The 22,488-nt window shown below is 29.7% G+C and overlaps 1 protein-coding gene across 1 annotated transcript in view; it reads left to right on the top strand.

Annotated features, from left to right (window-relative positions):
- LOC129987594 (leukocyte elastase inhibitor A-like) overlaps positions 1-17,298 on the top strand; it is a 47,065-nt gene extending 29,767 nt beyond the window's left edge. Inside the window, exons 3-5 of the mRNA XM_056095555.1 lie at positions 1,826-2,095; positions 7,424-7,607; positions 16,945-17,298. Of these exons, the coding sequence (XP_055951530.1) occupies positions 1,826-2,095; positions 7,424-7,607; positions 16,945-17,298 (808 nt within the window). The remainder of the gene's footprint in view (positions 1-1,825; positions 2,096-7,423; positions 7,608-16,944) is intronic.
- Positions 17,299-22,488: the final 5,190 nt, after the last annotated feature.

The raw sequence follows: 22,488 nt of genomic DNA, 5'->3' as shown, positions 1-22,488 counted from the left end.
CTTCGAATTTCCATAGCATCATTTCGAATTCCTTTTGAAAGTTTCTTAATTTGTTTTCTTAAAGTTCCCTGTGCATATTACTTTAACTGTCTATTCTTGTGACAAAAAATTTATTATTCTTTCAATTTTTATAATATTCTTTTAAAATGTTTTCTTTAAGTTTTTTTATACATATTACACGTAGAATAACAAAATAAATGTGTTATTCTTTGGAATGTCAAAACATTATTTCGATTTTTCTTTTGAAATATTTTCTTCAGTAAATATTTTTCTGAAATAATTTCTTATAGTTTTTTATACTTACTTTATATTTTTTATAGGATGAAAAAAGAATTTCGAAATTCTTCGAATTTTCATAATTTTATTTCGAATATTCTTTTGAAATAGTTTTTTTTCAAACTTCTTTTATTTATTGTATGTAATATTCTTATAAAATGAAAAACGAACATTGCTATTCTTTGTATTTTCATAACATTATTTCGAATTTTCCTTTAGAAAATTTCATTAAAATTTCCTACACATATTGTAAAAATATCCTGTAGCGGTAGCGTGGGAATTTATTATTCTTTCGATTATCATAACATCATTTCGAATTTTCTGGAATATTTCCTTAAAGCTTTTTATTACATGTTTTATTATTATTGGATGGGAAAAAAAATTGCTTTTCTTCGTATTTTCATAAAATCATTACGAATTTTCTTTTGACAGGTTTCCTTTACATATTAAATTAATACTCTGATGAAGTGACTCAGAAATTAACCATATTTATTTAACAATGAAATATATTACACTTTTTATAGTTGTCTTATATCATATAGAGGCGTTTTAATACTGTTACATAAAAATAGTATTTTGTGTAATATAATTAAAATTACTGCAAATCCGTCTTGTATGAAATATAAATCGGAACGACTTGAATTTATTTTCAGTATTTCTGTATAAAGCCAAGTGAATATAAAAATTTGAAGTTATAAATTTGAAGTCTTTGCTGATTTCATAGCAGAGATTGCAAAATCCAAATCTGCCCAAGTTGAAGCCTAACTGAAAGATTTGGGGCGGTCTCGAAGTAAAACATACAGTAGGAAATTGCTATATAAAATCGAAGGTCTCTAAAAGGGAAAAACCGAGAATAGATAGCTGTTTCATTTACATTAAGATCCTTCGGGACATCAGAAATTAAAGTCGAATAGAAGAAAATAATAAAAATATAGTTAAAAAAGTAAATAAAATGTTTAGATTAGTTTGAAAAAAAAATGAAACTAAACCACTATGAAGAATAAGTAAAAAAAAATTGTTTTAATCCGGTTGAATCTATGTAGTTATTTTTCTCAGACATAATGTGCATTTGCTGTGGTTTTTATTTTCCTTTTTATTTCTTTAGAAATATTTATATTTATAAGAAATATATTTAATCAAATAGCTTCAATTATCAACTTTGATTCCACTTTATTCTATATGTAATACATTTTTTTGGAAATTTTTGAAAAATGATTCTAAATAATAAAAATGATTTATATGAATTGCACTGTCTAATTATATCCAGCGTTACTTGTTTCATATTTTATTTTCACTAAAATTCAAAATAAAATGTTCAGAAATTAATAATTGTCACACATGATTTGATTTTAACGTTGTTAGTGAAAAAAAGACAACAATGGGATATAAAACTTTTATTAAAAAAGGAATTTATTTCCAAAATTGAAAGGTATAAAAAATTTCAGCTTTTTTAAATTGGGGATTTTTTTAAATTTTCTACTGAGAAATGGCAAAGCAGTTAAACACTTTTTTTCCGTACTGACAACATTTTTTTCTTATTGCCATTTAGATATTATAATACCAGTGTATATCCTCTGGATTTTGTGATGAATGCTGAGCAGAGTACTCGCTATATCAACCTTTTTTTCGAAAGAAATACCGAAGGACGCATACCCCAGATCTTGTCGCAGATACCATCACCATCCACCAACCTGCTTCTTCTGAACGCGATCTATTTCCGAGGGACCCTCGACATGAACATGGCTCAAGTTGAAGAAGGCCGCTTTGTGGGCAGGTCGGATCCTTTTATCATGCTCGAAGCTAGGAAAGCCAGAGTTAGGTAAGTTAATTTTAACATTTTATGACTTAATGGCAAAGCAGTTAAACACTTTTTTTCCATACCATTATTATTCATTAAAATTTAATGGTTATGCGATTTTCTTTCTGTTTTTTCTTTCATTTAATGTCAAATTAGTTTGCCCATTAGTGTGGATGCAAACTGTATTTCAGAGGGAAGGTAAGTGGCTATTTTCACAAGAAGTATTGTTACGGAACTTCCACACTACCAAGTCCATAAAGTCAACAGGTTTGCTGGTAATGGGTGTATGGTGTAAAACAATTATCAGGCATCAACAACAAATAACGATGTTAATTAACACTAGGACAAAGGCGATAAATACACAGCCGAGACGTAGAAAAGCAATACACACAGCGCACTTAGAAAAAACAGCAACCCACAAGTAGTAATAGGTAGTAAACAACCACAACAACACACAAAGAGGCCAGACAGAACTCAGCAGGAGGAGAGAATCTATGTAGCTAGTCTCTACGGTCTCTCCAATTGCCTGCAATTCTAAACTGTCTCCTCCTTTTAGCTGCGTCCAACTGCCGACTCACTGCCACACGATTGGCTACTCCTTACACGATTCGATGCTGCTTCTATAGAAAATTCCGAAATTTGACACACAGCTCAATTCACTAAACGCTTGAGCTTCACTCAACGATTACGCGTCGCTGGACTAATCCAACTAATTTGCTGTTGACTCGCTAAACGACTCTATACCAATAGACGACTCTATACGCGATTGCCTTCGACTTGGACTGTTGGTATTTTATAGTTTCCGGAGAATATCAGAGAAGGTTCCGAACAATCAAGCATATGTCGGCTCCTATTAGATCTATCGCCAAAATTTTTGAAGATTCTAGTATCATCCATTTTGTTGCCAAGTCGCCAAATTCGTTGTCAAATCGCCAAATAGTCGCCAAAACTAGGGGTGGTTATTGATCCAACCTCCAAGCAGCATCCAATAGAGCTAACCGTAAAACGGTCTTTCCTACGATGGAATTGACTATGCTGGGAAGCAACATTACAGATTCGTAACAGTATAAATTACTTATCCTTTTATATTCTGCTTTATTAAGCTGATAAGGATAAAGCATTCCACCCCTTAAACAATTCGATTGAAATCATTTCGCTTCATACCTCTTTTTCTTTGAAATCTTTTATTTTCAGAACGCTTAGAGTTTGAAAAACCCATTTTTGTAATAATGTCCCAGCCAGTATTGGTCCGTAAACATGATAATTTAAAAATAAAACTAGCTGCAGATATAAAATTTGATACGGTATCTTTTCGCCAAGTTTGTGATTTCTATTACACTTTGTACAATTCGCTCTATAAAAGGTTTGTTAATCCGTCCATATCCATGTGAATATGCAAATTTCTAAATGGGAACGGTTAGATGGATACAATTAAACAAATATATTTATCATTAGAATTATCTACTTAGTACCAAATTTTGAATGCATTCCATCAAAGCGTTGAACCTGTGGTGAAAGTTTAACAAGTTAACAGCTATGCTGCATGAGCAATTGCTTTTGTATTGTGGTTATGTTACTGGGCTGCAAACCACAAGGTCCCAGGTTCTATCCTCGCTCAATTCAATACATGACATTGGTGACCACGAACGATGAACCTTCAACCTTCGTACAGCTGTTGTGGCGCCATCTACCCACAGCAAACCAAAGTCGTCAGATTCTCTTGACGCAGCAACCTAAAGTCGTCAAACTCGCTTGACGCAGGAAACCAACTCGTCAGATTCACTTGACACAGCAACCACTGACTCACATACGCTCGCCATAACGCTTGGCGCTACTCAAATGGGTACAGGCGCATTAGAATCAACAGCTTAATACATCACCACTCAACAGTCATATCGTTCGTCTCACATTCGACTGACTGGAGGGAGAGTTTCTATCCTCACTCAATTCAATCCGCCAGAAACCTCTGCGTATTCATGAATATGTGAATGTTGTAATTCAAGCAGTCATTTAGAATAAATGAAATTCGAATAAAGTTTGGCCATAAACATCGTATACTAATGGAAAAGTTTGGGCCCAAGCAATAGCAAGTAAAATACTTAAAAATCCATACATAGGTTTCTTCACTATATTGCAATATACCAAACTTGTTAGTAAGAGAAAATTTGAGAGAAAAATACTCTCCCCGATTTATTATGAAATTTTTTTTAATATTAATCTAATGATTTCCTTGTAAGAGAGCATAAAATAAAATTTTTTAAAAAAACAATTTCCTGTTTTCTAAATCATTTCTTATCTCCAGGTTCACGAAATAAACTCAAACCGGGAATAATGTAAAGGTTAAAAAAAATTACTGACATTTTAATAAATCTCTACGTTTTAAATCTTCCCGCTCCCTAAAAATCTTTTTTGGAATAATGTCAAACAATTTATCAGTCTGTCTATGAAAATGATAATTTAGAAACATATCAAGTTGGAAACATGGATTTGGGTTTCTAGTGCCTATCTCAGAGAAAAGATTTTTTTTTTTTTTTAATTTTTAGTCGAGAGAAAAATGTCTGTTTGACTGTTCGTATACATGTGATTGCAATAACTGAAAAACGACACTAGGAGTGTGAAATTTCAGCATATGATTTTATCTACAGAAAATGAAAGGATGTATGAATGAGTTATTCTATAAACTAATAATTCCCTTCCAGATAAACATAAAACAAAGATACCAATAATATGCAGGCTGGAAGCAATATATTTAATTAGGTTTATATAAAATATCTATTAGATCTCGCAGATATTGGAACGTATAGAGTCCGGGTGTTTTTTCCAAAAGGAAAATTACCTAAATTCCAAAAGGAAAATTACCTAAAAAGGAAAATTACCTAAATTCCAAAAGGAAAATTACCTAAAAAGGAAAATTACCTAAAGGAAAATTACCTAAATTCCAAAAGGAAAATTACCTAAATTCCAAGAGGAAAATTACCTAAAAAGGAAAATTACCTAAAGGAAAATTACATAAATTCCAAAAGGAAAATTACCTAAATTCCAAAAGGAAAATTACCTAAATTCCAAAAGGAAAATTACCTAAAAAGGAAAATTACCTAAAGGAAAATTACCTAATTAACTAGTTTTTACGTAATATTTGACCGCATGCATTTCTAGATTGATTATTTGTTGGCTTGTTCATCGTGAACACAAAAACTAAATAGTCCAGTAACTAGAAAAATGAAATTAGATATAATGTAGATTTCTATCAAGTTTCGGACCAACTTTATAAAGAGAAGAATTCCAACATCTAAATTCGATTAGCTTTTTAGGAATGAAGCTAAATCGCGAACGGGCGATGTTTTGGAAATACTTAAAAAAATCGATCGCACAGTACATCCTATCTTGGCTAAGATATAAAAATGTCGAATAATATTTAGAAATTCGATATTTATAAATAATAATGTGAAATTCAATGATAAATAATATCAATTCAATAATAAATATTATAAAACAATGATCAAACGATTTTTAATTTATTCCGCTTTAAACCTGCTTTTACTTCTATAATTCTGTAACGCTCCATGCTCTTCTCACGTGAATGTAAAACATATACAAATTATTTTACTCTCTTTTTTTATGTTTCCACGTTGATAAAGTCAAGAACTGATAATGCTTTTGCCCTTGAAATAATCGCGAGAGATAAATTAAAGAATGCGATTCTGGAACAACCGTCTTGAATATTATTTCCTTTTTAAGATATGAAAAATTTTGACTATCTTTCAATTAAATTTTGAAATATTTTTTTATAAATCTTCGACACTGTTTTATATTTCTTTGAAAAGAGGTAGTTATTTTTCGTCGATGGAAATACGACATTCAACGTTTTTGATGCTAAGCAGATTCGACATTTGTGGAATATGTGGATGATTATTATTATACAAAAAGAACAACGCAATTAACATACTATAGACACAAATAGCTTATCATTCTTTTAAGAAAATATGTTGTAGAAAACTTTTATAGGCGATATGAACTTGTTCGATATATTATAGTATGATAAGGATAGACAAATAAGGATAGATAAGGATAGACATATCACACTTAAATCCTTATCATACTGATTTAAGTGTGATTTGTCTATCCTTATTTTATCTTTAAAATTTATATTCAATTATATTACAGTGATAGCGTATCCCCCCCTCCAAAAAAAAGGTATTTACTATTGTGGCAACACACTTGAATTTATATCCAGCAAATTAAACAATAAAAAATAGTGCTGTTGACATTTTTTCCGATTAATAAAAATGTGAGATTAGAAAATTAACTGTAGAGAAGCGAGAACGCAGACTTAAAGTGAATGGTGAAAGAGAAGTTGACAGAAAACTTAGTTAAGCTATATTAACGTCCCGTTTTAAAGCAACACTAGGGCTATCTTAGAACGGGTCTTGCAATTTTGAACCGAGGTCAGATGACGAGTATGACATCTGAGCTGGCATCCTATCTCCAAGTTTCCACACCGACGGGGGGACATTTGGCTCCTTCGAGTTTAGCGTGCACCAGGTTCGCTTACACAATGGCTCTTCAGTGGAATCGGGTCTCGAACCTGAAACCCTCCGGGAGCTTGCCACCAGACCTCCGCGGAAAACAGGGAATAAGTGAGGAGTAACATAACATAAGAGATCATGCTGAAAAAAAAAAAAAAAGACGAGAACTCTTATTCCTTCAAATATTACCACTAAACTACCGTTTTCCATCAGCTAGTCTAATACTAAATTAAAAGTTCTCATATTTTTTCCCTTTATATTAAATTCTATAAGGGCAGTAAAAATATCTCAATTGATTGCTCAGATTATTACTATTTTCTTGTATGTGGCAATTTGTTCTGTGAAATCAATGATGCGAAATCACAATGACAAGTCAAATCTTTCTTTAAAAATCAAGCGTACCTTTTAAAAGTTTTGCCACAGAAAAAAAAAAAAACATTTTTTAATCTGCTAAAAAGAAGAAGAAAAAAAAAGATTTTATTTTAAATATTTTTACTTTCCTGTCTTTCTTTCCTCATTTTAAAACTTAATTCGCTATTATAAAAACTACGAATTCTTGAAATCAATTCACTCTCAAATTCGGTACCAGATGGCGCCCTTCATATGGAATCAAAATTTAATTTAATTAATCAATGAACTTATAATTAATTCCTGGAAAATTGGAATAGTGAATTATGAGCACACAAGTCTACGAAATTTTAAAATTAGAAACAAGTGAGCAAAACTGGTTTAAAAATTCCATCTTTACAACCACAAAACAACTCAAGTTAAATAAAAGTGTCAAAAAAACTTGATTAACCATGCATGTCTTCCTGGTTTACAGGTATGGCGTGCACGAATACCTCAACTGCACCGCTGTGGAAGTTCCATTCCGGGGCGGCCTCATCTCCCTGGTGGCTTTGCTTCCTAATGATCCAGAGGGCATGGCCGTGTTGGAGACCCGCATGAGCGCCCAGCGACTTACGGACATCATCAACTCCATGCAGGTCAAGAGGGTCAACTTCCAGGTCAGTACTTCCACCTTTGCTTCCTTTTGTATTTGTTCATCAACAGTCAGTCGGTAGTTCTGGCACGAAACAGAACCCAACCAACTTGAACAGGATTCTGAGGTCATTGAAATCTTATGGTATTTGACTGATTCGAAGATACCGGGACACTGCAAAGATTCCATTTATCCATACATTCGAATTAAGAAAAATTTATTCTAAAATAAAAGCAAAGCACGAAAAAAACTTTTAATTAAAAATAGCACTTTTCATTTTTGATAGTTCGCTGTTTTAATAATTATTGCATCAATAGCACCCTTTAGCGACTAGCTGGTTACCAGGATTAATAATAGCTAAATTTTTTAATTAAATATTTCATGCAAGTTGACGTTGGTTTCTTCAGCAAAATATTTTTAAGCGTCGCTTGAATTATTGCTGTTCTGTTCATTTTATTATGTGATTTCCTTTATTTACTTTCAACTTCCCTAAATTCACAGGAAAAAAATGCACTCTAAATATATACATTTGTATTATTAACCTTGTGCCGTTGGCCAACAATAATTACGAAAGAATCTAGTAGTGTTAATCTTTGGCGATTAATCGCTGGAATGCGGTCGATAATTAAGTATCAGAACACTGAATGTATATTTTGGATTCCTTTTTTCTGATCGATTGAAATAAATTTTGACATATTCATTCAAAATCTGATATTTAAAAAAAAATCTCGAATTTGGTGTAAAAAAACTATTTACCAAATTTCTTATCTGTCTATCTTAAAGCATTTTTGAGTTAACGTGTTCACGGGCAGATAAGAGTTCCAAAATTTAATTTTTCAAAACTCAGGGAATTCTGAAATGTGGAGATTCGTCAAAATTTGAAGTTTGAATTTTTTTCAATTACAATACGTTATATACTTCATTTTAGAAAGCGAAAATGAATTTTGTGCCATAACAAAAACTTAAAAGAATCTAATCTAAATGCTAAGCCTTGCAAAAAAAGGAAAAATCCTAGCTGTCTACTCTGGAATAACCTTGTGCTTGCTACTCGTGTTGTTTAACAGAATTTTAAAGTTGTTTTTAAACCTGAGAATAGTCCGTGACGTTTCACTATTTATTTTTCTCTTCAAACAGTTTGTTTTTAGAAAGGTTATAGTCTGACACGCGCAGACGATATTTTGATTATGTTACCTATTTGTTGCTCTTTGTTGGAAAAGTGGAAAGAAGCTATCTTATTTAGCCAATTGAGCACGTCTGAATACACTACTTATTTTCTCACTACACTTTCTACCTACTGAACGTTCTTTTATTCTCAAAAGCACCTTCTCCAACAAATATTTGTAAGAAATATCTTTTTAATATTTTAATGGTCCCAAATTTTTATCTTCTGAAATAATAGTAATATTCGATTTTTAATGTCGTTTACTACAAATTAGCTTTACGAAATAGCCCTTCTTATGTTGAAAACTTTGCTAATTTAGTCTTCTTCAAACTTACTTATAAGGTAAAAAATTGGCACTTATTCAGTTCATTTTTTTTTTCTTAAATTTTTTTTCTCAATATTTTAAAGAATTTTTTAAGAGTTAAGGCTTTTTTTTTTTCAAAAATAATTGAGTATTTTAAAATTGATAATATCATTTAATTCGCCTAGTAATTCTAATTAAATTTCTCCCATATTTTCACTTCATTTCCTCTGTATTATATTTTTTCTTAATATTTATTACTCAATGACTTTTATACCCGGTGTTGTTCGAAATTAAAGTATTTCTTTTTATCATAATTGTAATTAAAGTATTTGCTTATAAATTATTATGATGCCTACAATCTTTTTACTACCATCACATCACGTGATCACCTTGGGTACAACCAATAAAAACTTGCCAAAAGAATGAATCAAAAATTAAAAAAATAGTGGTAGAATAAACCAGTCTTACTGTTATTGTATTTCAAAATCGTTTGCATTAAATTTTAAAAGAATTGATAACAACTGGAAAAAAAATCCGGAATAGGAATTTGATATCACTGAAAAGATAAATGCATAGATTTTATGATGATATTAAAATACTTCTTATTAGATAATTTCTTTAAAAATTACTATATAAAAAAATGCCAAAATTTTGGTTAATTTTCGATAATTTTAACATTTAATTACTTTCATACTGTGAAAAGTTGAAGATATTCTTTATCTTGTTTTAAGGAATAAGTATAGTAAACTGGTTCTCATTGGCTCTTTAGCTTATTTCATTTGTATTCAGATTCGAATAAGACATTGTATGATATATCCAGGATCTATTTATATGCTGAATGCCGTACAATATATAAAAATATCATAGTAATATTATTGATTATTTTGTATTAGTATGGTCTGAACCTGCAACTTTTGATATAAAACTTTTAAAAATATAGCAATTTAATTTGATATAAAACTTAGAAAATAGCTAATTTCATTCCATGAATTTAGTTATATATTCTAATTATTAGATTTTCATCCGTAGTTAAAAGTTTATTATAGCTTGCAAAATCCAAAACATTTCACAGAAGCATTAGTTAATTTTTTTTTCAAAAATAAATCAAATTAATCTCTGCTAGTTACATTCTCTCGTATACTTGGTATAGAAAAAATATAGTAATCGTCAAAAAAAAAAAAAATCGAACTCGAGAGATCCACTCTTTACATCTCTTAGAATTCGAAAAAATACATTATTGGCATTATGTCTCTGCATCTGTCTGTGACAAAGATAATTCGAAAGCGCTCTGAGCTAGGCAGTTGAAATTTGATATACAATTTTTACACAACATTTTCAAATTTCCATCAAAGTTTGTGTAAAATTTGCTCAGAGGAAGCCCTTCTGTTCACTTGTTCGAATGTAAGTTAAACAAGATAATTACAAAACGACGAGAGATAGATACATAAAATTCAGTAGACAGATTTATCATCTACAGTACAGACTCTTGTCAAATTTTGAGCTAAACTTGTAGTCATTTGTTGGCCTGTACTTTCAGCAACCTGTACATGCAATAACTTAAATATTTCAAATTTGGTATGGGATTTTGTAATAACTACAAGTGCAATTTTATGTTAAATTTTTGTTTCAATCGGTTGAGAAAAACATGTCTCAAAACACATATTCCATTTTTAGGTACTATTAACGCATATCAGAGATTGATCGCCAAATAACTCGCCAAGGATGACACGATAGATTCAGTATAAATGCTAAATTCACGCCAACGTTAATATTTCTTAACTTTTGTATGCCAATGCCATGTAGGGCATTCTCTGGCATAAAAAGTTTATTAGAGAATATGCGAGAAAGTTTTAAGGAGACCACTTATGATGGTTATCTTTTTGGTTTGAACTGTAATGAAGCGAAAAATTAAAATATTAAAAAAGACATAATTAAAGTAGTATATATAACAAAAAATATTTATAAGTTCTTTTTTTTTTTACGTTTTCAAAAGCGAAAACATTTCCTTCATTCACGGTTTTTATTGAAGATTTATCATTACAAAAGTATATTTATAATTTAATATCAGATGCTATCCGTTATTTGTATCATCTCAAGAGTGTATCGCAGTCTCTACATTTTCTCTTTATTCACCATATGACCTTGAGAACTTCATTAAAAGTATGAATACTTCTTAATATCTTCTTTTCGTTCAATTTGAAGCACAATCAAGAAGCAGAAATTCCGGTCTTCTCAGCGCTCTTATCAACAAAATGACTTGATATTCTGCAGCATACATAAATCCTTATAGCTGGAAAATTATTCCCTTAAAACAAAAGGAAATATTAAACGAAAATAAAAAAGGAAAGAAATAAAATAAAAATATGTGACTTCAACAGAATAAAAAGCTAAATAGCTTCTGGTATCCAAGATCTTCTTTATCTCAGTTATCAGCACGTCCTTCTTTTGATGACTCAACAATTATTTAACGACTTATCATTCTTATAATTTCTTATCTTTATTCTCAACAATATTCCTTAAGAGCTGTTTAAGTGCCGAATAATTCTCGCCAGCATTTTTTTTTTTTTATCTTTACGACTCTCGCGTTTATCTTTGATATTAAGTTATTCAGTTCTGTAGAAACCGGTTATGGTTCTTCCTTGACGACCAGAAAATATTTTTTAAATATAAATAAACTAAAAATTGAATATATCAGTCTTGAATAGAAAGGTACGAGTAACGTAATTCCATTAAATTTCTTCTTCTTCCATAAATAGTCTAAGTATTATTTTATTAATAAATTTGACCAAGAAAAAAATTCTTCGAATCATGCTGTTAGAGTTATGTGGTTGTCTAAACAAATTCAATTAATTTTAATCTTTTAAAGAAGAGTTGTTTATAATTTATAAATAGCTATTATTTGGTAATAGATGTTAACAAATTATAAATAGTTATTCCAAATTATGACACTTTATCACACCGTGGAACTCAGAAACATCAGTATGTTGCCATTGTCGATATCAGAAAATGATACTTAAATGTCACTGATGAAAATGGAATGCTTTGGAAAAAGAGGCATTATAATTGGTTTAATTTGACTAGATCAGGGATGTCGAATTTTTATGGATCAACGAGACATTTTTTTCTACAGAAATGTCTAAGGAGGTATAGACGTGCCGCCAAATAATTTTGACTCATGATTATTGAGAAAATAATAAAACTAAATACCAACAACTCAAAACTCTTTATTTACTACGAAAAAATACATTTTGCACTGTATAGTAATAACTGTTTTAGTTATATGCGTAATTCAAATTAAAGTAACATTAATGTGACATCTGTTGTTGCAGATTAGATGACAAATAACTTATATTAGGATTGTAAGATGTTCAGAATGCATGCTGAATTGGAGTCATCTGCCATCTGCCAAAGCGAGTCTTTAATGTTATTCCTCTCTGCAAATGACTCGCAGGCATAGATGAAAATATGCTTAAAATAGAATGAGCCAGCATCTTCAAACAGTTAAATGTTTGAATCGAATTCCACGTGTCCAAAATTTCGTTACTGGCATTTTTACTCCTGTTGCTTGTTAACCTTTCTGTTTCAATCAATACCAATTTTTTCTTTGTTTCAATACATTTTTGAATCCACATTGAAATAGACTGGAATTCAATCAGTTGCATTTCAAATTCTTTGATTTCCAACCAACTGAATTGGGACGAATTCAGTTTATTAAATGAAGCCACATGCAAGCCGTTTTGGTCGGCGGCGTGCCCAAAATATTGTGTCGCGTGCCATCGATGGCACGCGTGCCACTGGTTCGCCATCCCTGGATTAGATGCTATATAATGGTGCAAAAAACAGAAGGAACAGGCTCTCCAACACTTTCTCCCATACTCTGTAATAAATTTAACATGTCAGAGAACGCCTTACATGGTATTGGCGCACATTAGTTATAAAATAATAATCTTTGGCGACAATTTAGCATCTGTACTGAATCTATAGTGTTATACTTGGCGAGTTTTGTCGATTGATTCCTGGCATGGGGTTAACAGAATACGAAAATCAAATTTGCTTTTTAGGCGTGTTTTTCCCAACCGATTGATACAAAAATTTGAGACACAACTATACATTTAATCACAAAATCTCATACCAAATTTGAAATATTTAAATCACTGCATTTTTTAATTATCGCATTTAAACATATATCTAAAAATACATACCGACAGACAATCAACCCCTTGTTGGATTGGATTCAAAATTTGATAAAATTTCTACACTATATATGTTAAATCTGTGTTCCGAATTTTATGTATCTACCTGTCTTCGCTTTATAGTTATCGCTTTCATTCATATTCGAACAGACGGACAGACGGAATTTTTCTGAACAGATTTTGATGTAAATCTACAAATTTGGTATAAGTACCGTATACCAAATTTCAACCGTCTAGATCAAAGCGTACTGATTTATCTTTGTCACAGACAGATAGACAGGCGGACATTTTCCAAAAATGTGTTTGTGGAACTCATAAAAGTCTAAAACGTGGTGATACGTCACAATCTCAAACTGGAATTTTTTGACGATTACTATACTTTCTCTATACATTGTATACGAGAAATTAAAAAGTATCATTCTGAGAGGAAAAATTTAAACAGAAATTCTATAGTTATTAAAGAGTCTATTTAAAAAGCTGCCAAACGTTACAATAATTTAATTAGGCAAGGATCAAAAATGAAAAAATCAAACATAAATTGGGAACATGTTTATAATTTTTCCAAAAGTTTTGCGTTTTGAATTGAATATGAATTAAACAGAAGGACATACTTGGTAAAAATTCTAAATCTATATTTACATAATTTTTGTTCTTTTTGAAAAATTCAGATTTGTCGAATAAGTACTTTTCTGTCTGTCCGAATCAGCAGAGAGAAGGAAGAAGAAGAAGAAAAAGAAGAAAAAAAGGGGGGGGGGGAGGAATGGTATCATAATGGTCGGTTTGCAGAAAAAAAGATGGTGAAAATGAAATCTGAAAAAGGATCTTAATCAGTAACTACTCGTTTTCGAAAAATATTAAATAGTTGCAACTGTTAGCAGAAAGTACACTCATTTTAATAACTGAGACAAAATGTTAATATCAAATCTATTGTCTACCACTTTTTTCTAAAATTTGATTTGTATAAAACCATTTGAAATCATTAGATGACGCATTTGGAATAGATATCTTTTTTCGAGCCACATGTTTTCTGAATGGAAAAAATACATGCATGTATTTTTCTAATTTGTCTGATAAAAAGTTCGACACAATTCTCACTTGTTGAAGAATCTGTTACATTTGATTCATAGTTGTGTGTATTTATTCTTTGGCTTGGAAGAGATACCAATCTACCCAATAATTTTATTGATTTGAGTTTTGGTTTGAATATTCAAAAGCATGCTATTTTTTTATGCATTTTTTTCCCGATGTAGTTGAGTTTTTCAAAATATAATGTAGAAATCAATCTGAAATTTTAATAGATGTTTCTTTTAGTTAACGTATACTTAAAAAGAATCACAATAATTTGGTTCAAATTGGAAATAATAATAATAATAAATATTTTTTTTTCGATTTTACTTTCTTTTTCTTGCAATAGAAGTCTCTTAGAATAATTGTTTTCGAATTTTTAAAATATTCTAAAATTTAATCTTTATTAATGAAGCTATCTTAACATTCAATGGCTCATTGATGGGCAATTTTTTTATTTATAGATTTTTAATTCAAACTTTTCCTTTCAAATTGGTGATCTTTCATTTAAACGCGTACAGCTGCGAAAACTCTCTCTACCTTACCTGGTCTGATATTTGGGAGTAAATATAATAGTCTATTTTCCCATCCCAACAACTTAAACCAATTAGGTTGCTATAATGTATTTTGGCTACAACAAAGGACAAAGAATGTGGCCGATTCTGAAATACCAAACTGTACCGGCTGTTTTTGTTGGGCAAATTAGGCCAACCGATAATGAATTGCTTATCAAATTGAAGTTTCTTCATTCTTTTAAAGCCCATTTCGAAATATAAAAAAAGTTGTGTTCTCATAATCAAACATGAAATCCGCTGTACACGTGAAGGCTATATAACTTATTCTCTGATTTGGCAAGGAGGCAAATAAGTATTAAATTTACAATCATCATCATCATCATATATATATATATATATAACCAATCTAAAGTAAGAAATAGTTTGAAAACGAAACAAAACAGTTTCGAAATCGCAACTAAAATTTATACCTATTTAAACTAAAACCAAAAAAGAACTTCATAGTATTTAGAGTGCGCAATTGGAGCTATTCCTAAAACACAGATGAATTGATACAAAAGTATTAGAATCAAGTTAATAGGAAAATCAAAAAATCAAATAAAAATTAAACCAAAAAAATTATAAAAAATATAAATTTTCGGGTCACGAGGAATCATTACTAGACAAATGTCTGTATTTCCTCACAGAAAAAATCCCTTTCTTTGAATCCCGGCCTGACCCTTGAAAAAGTCTTCAGGCCGGATTCTTTTTTTTATATTTTTTTTGGTTTAATTTTTATTTGATTTTTTGATTTTCCTATTAACTTGATTCTAATACTTTTGTATATATATATATATATATATATTATTTTCCTAATTTAAATTCTGATAATTTCCTTCCTTCTGAGAGTTGTTCTTTCTAGCTAACTCTCTAGTTTCATTGTTTCTCTAATTTTTTTAATGAATCTTCACTTTCGGTTATTTGTTTCGATCTCTCATATCGGCAGTTCAATATGCAATATTATTGTCGTGGAACAAATAAACATGCAAAATCAATGCTGTTTTTAAAATTTTCTTTTAATGCACAATTTTACTCTAATTTGTGTTATTGTGAGTTTATTTTACTTTTATTACTTTCTTATATAAGTAGTACAGAGAGAGTATTGTAATTGTCAAAATATCCGAACTCTAAATTTTAATGATTCTTCACCTTTTAAACCACTCTGAGTTCGAAAAACACGTTTTTGGAAAATGACTATCTATCTGTGAAAAAGACAACTCGAAAACGCTTTGAGCTAGATAGATGAAATATAGTATATGATATTCATAATAATTTTTGTAGATTTCTATCAAATTTTGAGCAAAATTCTTTTAGAGGAAGTCTGTTTGTTCGAATATAAGTTAACATGATAATTATAAAACGAAGAAAGCTATATGGATAAAAAACAGCTATAACGAGATTTAACAGCCATAGAGTAGAGATCTACCAAATTGTGAGCCAAATCCAGCAAGGCGTTGATCATCTGTCTATCGGTACTTTTAGAAACATTTAAACGTGATAACTTAAAATTGTAATGACTTAAAATATATCGAATTTGTTACGGGATTTTGGGTACTTTCCATTAGCCGGGCGCAAATGTCGCCAATTGTGAACCAAACGCGAATTTGGCGGAATTCTACATTATTTGGCGATTTTTCGCTTGCGCCCGGCTAAAGGAAAAGTAGCGGATTATTTTGTGACTACAAGTATAAATGTGTGTCAAATTTTTCTTTCAATCGGTTGGGGAAAATATGCGTAAAAAAATCGAATTCAATTTTCGGATTCTATTAACCGCATGCCAGGAATTAATCACCAAAAAAACTTGTCAAGAATGACAAGATAGATTTAGTAAAAATGCTAAATTCTCGCCAAAAGTTATTATTTCATAACTATTGTACGCCAATGCTGTGCAAGAAGTTCTCCTGAATATAGAGTATGCGAGCAAGTTTAGGGGAGCTGATTTTGCTGATATTCATTAAGTCAGAAAAAAGCGCCAAGCGTATTCTGCTAATAACAAATGCATTAAGCATTTTTTGAAAATTAATTAAAAGAAAAGACTTAGAGGCATTGCATAAATATACTTATTTTTTTGTTTGTTTACTTAGATGCCGCGAATCAGCATAAAGCAGACACATGGCAACCTGACCAAAGCCCTCTTCAATTTGGGCCTAGTAGATCTGTTCACACCCGGATATGCCAACCTATTCGGTATCAGCAACTTTGGATGGCTCCATGTTACTAATGTCACACACGCTGCATACGTCGAAGTACGAGAAGGATCAGGCTCCAGTTCAGGTTCAGACAAGGCAGACAAGGACATCTCAGTCGTGCTGGACAGGCCTTTCCTTTGGTTCATCATGGACAATGTCGCAGGTCTGGCCATTGCCATGGGCAAAATAGTGAAGCCATCAGAAGATATGTGGGCTGACTATGCCAATGCTCCAAGGCAGGCTATGTAGAGTGAGAGTGAACTATTAACTACAAAAGTTAGTTAATTTTCTCTCTCTATATATAAAAGTAGATATTCTACGTCAATAGCGTTTTTATGCAATGATTGGTCAATACTTAATTTATTGGTGCTGCCTTATGAGGTTATTGTAGATATCAATATTATATGAAGTTGTAATCTCAGTGCCTAAACGTTCTTCTTTTCGCATTTCATTATAAAAAATATATATATTGACAACTATCTAGGTTAAATCTGCAGAGAATTAATAACAGAGCAGTCTAGAATCATTGAACAACTTTTTTTGGATAACTTTACGCAGAAACTGCGTGAAGTTTAAAAACTTTATTTGAATTTTCTGATCTTCTTTCAAGAAATTAGAAAATTCTTGAGACTGTCAGATAAATGTTTCAAGTGAACGTCGTTATTAATTCAAATTGGATGATATTTATTGATAAAACATTAGGTTATTTTTTTCTGTTTTAAACTAATTGAATTATATATTTTTATTGAAAAAAAAATCTTGTGCCCAAGGCGCTTTAAACAAATATTTTTATATTGAATGTTAGATATATTTTCAGATTTATAATTATATGTAATTTTTGATAGCGCATTTTTAAAATTCTTTGTGATTTTGCAAATAGTTTGTATAAAATTATACTTTTACTTAAATAATATAATAATTAACTGTAGCTCTTTTCTAATCAATTTACTATAATGAACTAGTTGCCGTCTGTTAAACTATTAGTATAATAGATGACAACATTTGTACTAAAAGTTGCAAAAGATATCAAAATGAACGTCTTTAATATAAGATTTTATTAATTAAGGTAATATTTCCACTTAATTAAATCAGAAAATGAAATAGTTATTTTTCTTAATTGAATGGGCTTATCCGCTAATTTTTATGCTTGTTTCTTAATAGCTTTCTCACCACTTTAAAAATATTTGATTGTGAAAAATATAGTGAACCAGTGCACTTGGTGCACCATGCTTAATACTGACCTTGTTCCTCTAAAATCACCTGCGTTGTTCAATATTTCTTTGCTAGTAGCCCTCGAAACGGAACAGTTGGTTAATTTTTCAAACAACTAGCTAATAGCAGCTTCGAAAATGATTAATTTATGTTATTTTCTAAAGTTCCATTGGCAGGTTTGCTACATGTTGATAGGAATATTTAAGAATGAAACAAATAAAAAGTAGCTAGATAATAGTTTACTTTTTTCTTATAAAAATCAATAAATTTTTAAGCAATCATATAAAATGAATACGTAGAATAATTAAAAACAAGTCAAAGTTAATTCTTTTCAATCCTGTCATATTTTCAAGTCGATTTTAGTTTCTTATATGTATCATTTTCTTTCACATAATTTTAAATTTGGGCAGCAAGTTATTTTAAAATTTTAATTAAGATAAAAATTGTTTCAGTTGTCTGTTGATAATCTGTTTGGTTCATCCGGCCATTGAGTTGATATTAAGGAAAATACTCTCTTCTCAATTGTATTAAAAGCTGCAATGACAAGTAATGTATTCGCATAGCTTTATTAGACATTAAAACTTAGAGAGAAATAAGGACCAATCTGGGCTGATCAGTGAAATACGGCATGGCAAAACTATCTATCGGATTTTTTTAAAAGTATGTCTATATATACTTATAAATTCCCTGGCACATACTTTTTTGCTTAACTGACTAAATTCTTAAAATTCTATTCTATTATATACCAGGCTATGCTGAGATGGAAATGGAAAAATAGATCAAGAATCGAAAGTGGCCAAGGTATTTATTAGACATTAGAACTTGGGCAGAAAGCGTCTATACAAAACCATCCATCCCTTGTACATATTTTCCGCTTAACTGACTAAATTCTTATAATTTTATTAGATTATATTCCAGACTAAATTGGCATGGAAATAGAAAAATAGACCAAGAATCAAAAGTGGCAAATATTTATAAAGTTTAGACGTCATTCAAAACAAATGTCATTGTTAGCAAAATATATTTAGATCAGAGAAAAACTGCATCGCATTGTGTCATCAAATCCAAATATCGTTCTGTAAAATGTGGTCATATAAATGCGGCATTGTTCTTTGGCTACACTTATTTAACTTTCCAACTTCTGGAAAATATAACTTTTTCTTTACAAAATTTTTAATCGTTATTATATTATTTTTCTCATTTTAATAATATACAATAAGCAATACGGATAAGTACAATAACTTTAGAAAGAAAACGAGTAATTGTTTATATGTAAAGTTATAACAGCATGGGTTGCCAAATTATATAAAATAATCCAGGGGAACTTTTTTGCGTTGCCCGAGTACAGGTTTAATATAATTCCTTTTTGTTCCATTCAGAATTTGTCTCGATTTACCTGGAATTTCATATTTCACTGTTTATGAAATATTTTGATTAATTATCCATTTACAATTCAAATAATTAAAATTTAAGTAATTATGATCTACCATCCTATAATAACAGAATAATTTTTAAGTCATTTCCCTTTATTAAAAAATTTGAACACATAAATTTTATTTAATTCATAACGCTTATTTTTATTACAGATTTTCTATATTCCTAAATCGTTATAAATGATATTATAATCCAATTCACTAAAAATTGCCAGATCCGTGCCAAAATAGCATCCAAATTGTTGAAAATATGAAACTTTAAAAAAAGTAAACAAAATTAGTTCTTTGATAATGCAACAAAACAGCTTTATATCGATTATCTATCATTTGATACCTGAATTTTTAAAAAATAAAAACTGATCTAATATGCTTTCCTAAGTATTTCTTTGGGAATTTTATCTCCGAATGTTTTTTCGAAACAAAACCCTGCTCACTTTTATTACTTATTGGATTTTATGACTTATATTCCCGTTTTATATGCGAAAATATTCTGAGTATTTCATTATATTAGCTCTTTATGGCCTTTATTTGAAAACATGCCAAAAAGGATGGAACATTTGCTTATCTTTTAAGGACTTTTGCATTCTCTTTTAGATAAGATCTGGAACGAATTACAAAAATGGGAGAAGCATAGAATGGTTATTTTTAAGTTGTAATAACATTATCGATTTAATTTATTAAAAGATTATTAATTTAAAAAAATTAAAAGTGATTCCCCCCCCCCCCACCTCGAAAGAAAATTCTGCTTAATTATCACTTGTATAGTTTATAAAAAAAAAAAAAAAAAAAGGTTCAGAAAAGGGAAAAAAAAAAAAAAGTCAATGTATTCTTCGCAATGCATTAATACCAAAATTCGAAGAATTAAGATAATTTTGCTGTTCTTATCAATTGCAAGAATTCATGTTTGAATCAAACACTAAAAAAAAAATCAAAAAATGAAGCCCATTTTGTATTTGAAATAATCGTAACTAGAAAGTAGTGAAATATTTCATGAGCGTGGTAAATAAGATATTCAAAAATAAAAATTATTTTTCATACTTCTAACAGCAAAAGAAAAAAAAATCTTTCTGCTTATTTAGGAAACTTATTTGTATCTATGTGAGAAATACAACGATTTAAACATTAAAAAAAATGGACAAATGAATTCCATTATAGTACTTAAAATATAATTTTCTTCTTATTTCAGTAATTTTAAAATTGTGTGCGGAGAATTATTGTCAAAGTCCGCATTCAAAGAATTAGTACTCTAATTTGCAACGAATAAATCAAGCGGTTTTGAGTTTTTAATGTTTTCAAATTCTAAGAAATCCAGATGCTTAATGTCGAATAAAAATATCACAAAAGCTGAGTTGAGAAAGAAGAATCTGCTCAGACGATAATCATTTGCTCATATGGCATTGTAAGTAATATATTACAAGAAATATAATCGGTGATTTCGATCACTATTTGTGATTTTTTTTTTTTTTCATCGCAAAAAACTAAGTTTTTTTCCTTTAGAATTTATTCAAACGCATTTATTTCTTATCAAACAATTTCATTGGTTAGTTGATTGATGACTTTTTAATGCTGCAGTCAAAACAGACGCAGTAAAAATTAAATAAAAAGATATATTTTAATGGAATCCATTTTAGATCGATAAAATCTTTATCGTTTGATTATGAACAATCATTTAGTGTTTTTTACTTTTTCAGTATTAAAATATCGCAAATAAAAAAATTCTGTTATTTATTTATTTTTTTAATTTTGAAGAACTTATTCTTTTTTATTTAGAAAAGTGGCGAAAAAAGGATTCCAAATTATTTTAAAACTGCAAATTTTGCTTAACATTATGTTTTTAATGCTTAAAATTAGATAATACACCCACAAAAATTTGAATGACTGGTATCTATCGTCAAAGAATAATTTGCTTTACTTTTAATCAATACATACAGCTATAAATTTTTTAATGAAGCCTTAGCAAGAAAATTTCAAAATTCCAAGGTATTCCTACACCATAATGGAAAATTATGCCCCTTCAAAATTTTCTCGTAGCCATTTTCTACACAAATATACAAAAGAAAAGTTTTGAAGAGTTAATATGAGTAGTAAAACAAAACCATCAAAATTATTTTAATAGTAAAGAGGCATTTTCATCAACTATTGTTATAAAATTAACAAAAATATCCTTTTGTTTAATCCTGCTCAACAATTTCAAATTAAAAACAATAATAAATAAAAAATCATTCCATTCCTTGTTATAGTAAAAATAGTGGTCCTTAATGCAAAACTGTATTGTGGTAATATGCTTTCTGTGTTGTCAACAGAATATCTTTTCTTAATATGTATCATAAGATTTAAATCCAAGTTCTTTCCGAATAAATCTCTAATTTTCATTTGTTTAAAGGAGTATTGTATGTCACATGTCCAAATGAAAATTGTCTGATATTTATTTCAATTTATTAAAGTAAATTTTGACTTTTAATCACAAAGTTTAAAGTATTTATTCAAATGTAAATTTGTATTTTATTACAAATGCTACTGTATTTTTTTGATGTGGCACTAGAACTTTTGTAAATAGTTATCTATGTGGTGTTTGTTGAAGTCTTTGTTGATCTGAAAATATTCAATGTGTTTTTTATACATGTCATTGTTTTTAAATAAAGTTTTATGATTATCATATGTATATAAATGTGACTAACACTTTTATAGTTTCTTTGCTTTCGAGAAAAAGTATAAACTGTATTATTTGTCAAACACAAATCAAAATTTTCTTTTTTAGTTGAATTTCATTTTTGTATGTAGTAAATCCACAAAG

The sequence above is a fragment of the Argiope bruennichi genome, chromosome 10 (assembly GCF_947563725.1).
Source record: "Argiope bruennichi chromosome 10, qqArgBrue1.1, whole genome shotgun sequence".
Lineage (NCBI taxonomy): Eukaryota > Metazoa > Arthropoda > Arachnida > Araneae > Araneidae > Argiope > Argiope bruennichi.
Note: the sequence above shows the minus strand (reverse complement) of the source record. Positions and strands in the feature narration are given on the sequence as shown.